Source organism: Fringilla coelebs, assembly GCF_963513975.1.
Source record: "Fringilla coelebs genome assembly, chromosome: 11".
Lineage (NCBI taxonomy): Eukaryota > Metazoa > Chordata > Aves > Passeriformes > Fringillidae > Fringilla > Fringilla coelebs.
The window spans coordinates 15,326,793-15,330,763 of record NC_140037.1 but is presented as its reverse complement, the minus strand read 5'-3'; the positions used below and the strand labels follow the sequence as shown (position 1 = coordinate 15,330,763).

The 3,971-nt window shown below is 60.4% G+C and overlaps 1 protein-coding gene across 1 annotated transcript; it reads left to right on the top strand.

The window, feature by feature from the left end:
• Positions 1 to 2,667: 2,667 nt before the first annotated feature.
• On the top strand, positions 2,668 to 3,678 carry SOWAHD (sosondowah ankyrin repeat domain family member D; the record flags this gene model as incomplete). Its single annotated transcript, XM_084212995.1, has 1 exon — positions 2,668 to 3,678. One exon carries the CDS (start codon positions 2,668 to 2,670, stop codon positions 3,676 to 3,678), a length of 1,011 nt encoding a protein of 336 aa, XP_084069121.1.
• Positions 3,679 to 3,971: the final 293 nt, after the last annotated feature.

Sequence of the window (3,971 nt, the reverse complement as noted above, 5' to 3'; positions counted from 1 at the left end):
GCCCGCCCCGCCCGCGCTCCCCGCCCCGCCCCGCCGCCTCCTCGCCCTGCTCGGCCCCACCGGTCCCGCCGGTCCCGCCGCCGCCGCCGCCGCGTTCTGTGAGGAGCGGGGCCGCCGGTCCCTCCCCGCAGCAGCCCGCGATGGTGCAGCCCGGGCTGCGGGCGGGGCGGGCGGAGGTTCGGGGCGGCGGCTCGAGGGGCCAGGCGAGCGCCGAGCCCCGGCCTGGGGGTCCCGGGCCCCGGCCCAGCGGGTCCCTGCCCCGCGGGCTGCCCGGCCGCCTCCGCCGCATCCCGGGCCCTGCCCGCTCCCAGGGAAGGCCCAGGGGTACCCTTCCCGGTGCCCTGCGACCCCTACGGTTACACGGCCGGGGCCGGGGCCGAGCCGTGGAGCCCCGAGGCGGGGCTGGGGTTCGCGGTGTGGGTCCGTTCAGGTCCCCCAGGCTCAGCAGATGGGTTGCTGTTTCAAGCGCGGTGTCCGTGCGGTTCGCGCACTCGCCCTGTCCCAGGTGCGCTGGACGGTTCGGGCCCGCCCGGGCACCGGCTGAGTGCCGCCGTGCCCAGTTCCCTTCCTGGGGCACCGCCGCTCCTTCCCGGCCCCGGTCGTCCCGGCGGTGCAGCCTCAGCTCCCGGCCTGTCTGAGCACAGCCGCAGCTTCGAGGGTGCCGGTTGGGTTTCCCTTCATTTGATGGCAGCGCAAGCACAAAACGAGGCTGAGGGAGAGGAAACTCGGTCCTTCCCCTGGACTCCCAAGGTTGTCACCCTGATTATTATCATGGTCAGAGCTCACCAGTGTGTCCAGTCCTTAATGCAGGCATGACCACGGTGGCCCTAAACGGGAGGCTTGCTTTGCACCATTAATGCCTTCATTCCCCAAGAGCAGCTCCTTATTTCCCTCCTTGTTTTCCCCAGATGCCACCCAAGTGTTTTCAACTGTTCACCAGGATCTCATGGCTGTGTGGTTCAAGTTCTCTGCCTCCCTGAGCCCACAGAAGCCACCAAAATCCAGTGACAAAATCAGGCAGCTCCAGAAAGGGAACAAGGGGGCAATTATGCTTTCACCACCATTTGTTTGGGGTTTGAGATTATGCCAACTCCCCACACATCCCAGAAAAACTGGTCCAAGTGGTTGGAAAAAGGCAAAGGCCCTCAAGGCTGACGACCAGCTCAGGGCAAGTCAGAGCAGGGCTAAAGCTTAGGGAAGGCAAAGAAAAAGGCTTCAAGGGGCTGGTACGGCCTGACCAGCTGCAAAACCACCTGGTGACAGTTCAGCCATGGGTGTCAGACCAGTCATGGATAAGAAACTTCTGGAGAGAAAGAGGACTGGGAGCTTTTGTGGCAGAAAAATTAGTCCTGATTGTTAACAAAATTAGGATACAGACTACTGGCTGCAGCTGTCAGCAGCGTCAGGCTACAAAGTGGACTACAAAGTGGACTACAAAGTGGATCACAGCAAGAGAGGAAGGCCAAATTCCCGTGGGATGAAACTTTGGGTGGCAAGGAGCCAAACAGTGTCCCAGGCTGGGCTTCCCTTACATCAGAGAAACCCACCAGCCACTGGAACATGGCCTCTTGGGGCAGGAACCTGGGCCTTCCTGAGCACAGGACCAAAGAGAAGCATTGCAGCCATGGGGGGCTGTTTCACGGGGGCTGTAAGACAATTGCTTCAGTGAGACAACCTTGGGGTGCTGCTGGGGTCAGAGGAAGTGTCCTGAGACCAGTGTCATGGATTTACATACACCAGACAATGTAACAGGGTCTGACCCTGATAAGAATGCTGGGTTCAGGTGAATGTTTCCAATGAGTCTTTTGTTACTCCTTCAGTTACAGCTCAAGCTGGTGCTTCCCCAGCCCCAATTCACACCTCTCAGTTATACCCCCGACACTCATCACCCAATCCATGTCAATCACTGGCTGGCAGTATCTTGATTTCTTGCTGGGTTTCACTGGAGTTGGGCTGGCTGCCTTCTGATGTTACTTTATTCTCCTGGGATTGTCTCCTTGGCCCTTATCATCTCCATTCTGCTCATATCTGCTGAATTCCATGAGTGTTGTGTTAGCAGCATCATTTTATCAAAAGTTTATGTTTGGTCAGCTCTTATGGCCTAAGGCTTTGGCTACTTCAGGTGCTAATGCTGATCCAGCAGTGCTAAACGAGACTATTCAGGCAAGAGAATATAGTTCAGCAATTTCTGCTGTAGCGTCAGCACTGAGCTGCCCAGGACCTCAGTGCCTCCGTCCGGTCCCGCCGTTCTGCACCCTCTCTGTATTCCCACACGCTCCCTGTATTCCGCCACATTCCCTCTATTCCCTCTCCCTCCCTGTATTTCCTCACCTTCCCTGCATTCCCACACTTTCCCTGCATTCCCACACTTTCCCTGTATTCGCACACGTTCCCGCAGCCCGACCGCGCTCCCTCTGTGGCGGCTCAGGCGAGCGTGGCCGGGCCGGGGGGCAGAGCCAGCCCGGTTTGAGGCCGTGCCCGGTAGCCAGGGACACAGCGTGAGCAAAGGTCACCGCACCGCCCCGGCGCCGCCATGCCCTGCCGCCATGCCCTGCCGCCGTGCGGATCGGTTCCTCCTTCGCCAAGGGCCGGCGGGGGAAGCGCGGGGTGAGTGCGGGGGAGCGTGAGCCGTGCCCTGCTGGGGCCAGCCCTGCGACAGGCACCGCCATGGCCCGGCAGGAGCGGGAGAAGGGCGAGGCGGAGCAGAAGGTAGCTGGCATCTCCCGGAGGTTCTCCTTCCTGGATGCCGCCCAGCCCCGAGCGGGCGGCCTGGCCCGCAGCTCCCATCTCTGGCCAGCCACGCTGGGGAGCAGGGAGCGTTTCCATACGCTGCAGAAGATGGACACCAACAAAAGCATCAGCTGGGGCAGGCACAGCCTGGGGAGCTGGGGTAGGACTTCAGGCAGGTTCTCTGTTAGTCCCAGCAGTACCCGGAGGAAGGAGCTGAAGGAAATCCTCCTGCAGAGCAACGGCCCTGGCAGCACCATGCGGTTTGCCACTGCTCAGAAGACATCCAGCAGCAGCAGTCTTCCTGCAGGGCTGCACCAAGAGCAGAAGCCTGAGCAGAGCCCTGATCTGCTGCCCCTTGTCCTTGATCCCCTGGAGCACGCTTGGCTGCTGACAGTGGCCGAGGGTGATGCGGACAGCATCATCAAGCTGCTGGACCTGGATCCCAGCCTGCTGACCAGGAGAGACTTTGTGACAGGCTTCACCGCTCTCCACTGGCTTGCCAAGCATGGCCACCATGAGAGCTTCATCCAAGTCATCTCCCATGCCCAGAAGAAAGGCTACCCTGTCAACATGAACATCCCCACAGCCAGCGGCGGGCTCACCCCTTTGCACCTGGCTGCCTTGCAGGGACACGAGGTGCTCATCAAGGTGCTGGTGGGAGCTTACGGAGCAGACACCACCTGCAGGGACCACAACGGGCGCAAGGCTTGGCAGTACCTGCCAGCAGACACCTCCAGGGACCTGAAGGAGCTGGCAGGGGCCTTGGAGGAGGACTTGGTCCAGCTGCACTCTCACAACACCAACAACAACTGTAAGTCATCCAGAGAGGCTGGGGCAGGGCAGGACTGTGTGGACTCCGGGGCCGAGGGAAAAGCCCAGCACTCCTGGGGCCTGTCGACCCTGCGAGGCTTTGTTAGACAGGCCTTTGCTTTCTTCCATGAGCGCTGAAGCTCTCCTGGCTCCATTCATCAGTAAACCCATGCTAGATAGCAGCTGGAAAAGCCTTCAGGGAGCTGAGAACTTGGCTACTCAAAATCCTGCCCAAGTGAGGGTTAAGCCATGGTACCATGGCCACCCTGGGTCTTGTGGTCTTTTGGGGCTATTCCAGTATCTGTGTGGAGCACCATGGCCATTGGGAGCAGTACCTTGGGACTTCCAAAAAACTGCCTGTCTGCAGAGGGGGCTGTGCCCTGTGCCCCCGTGGATGGGGACTCCTTGCTTCATCCCAGCAGATTGCCATG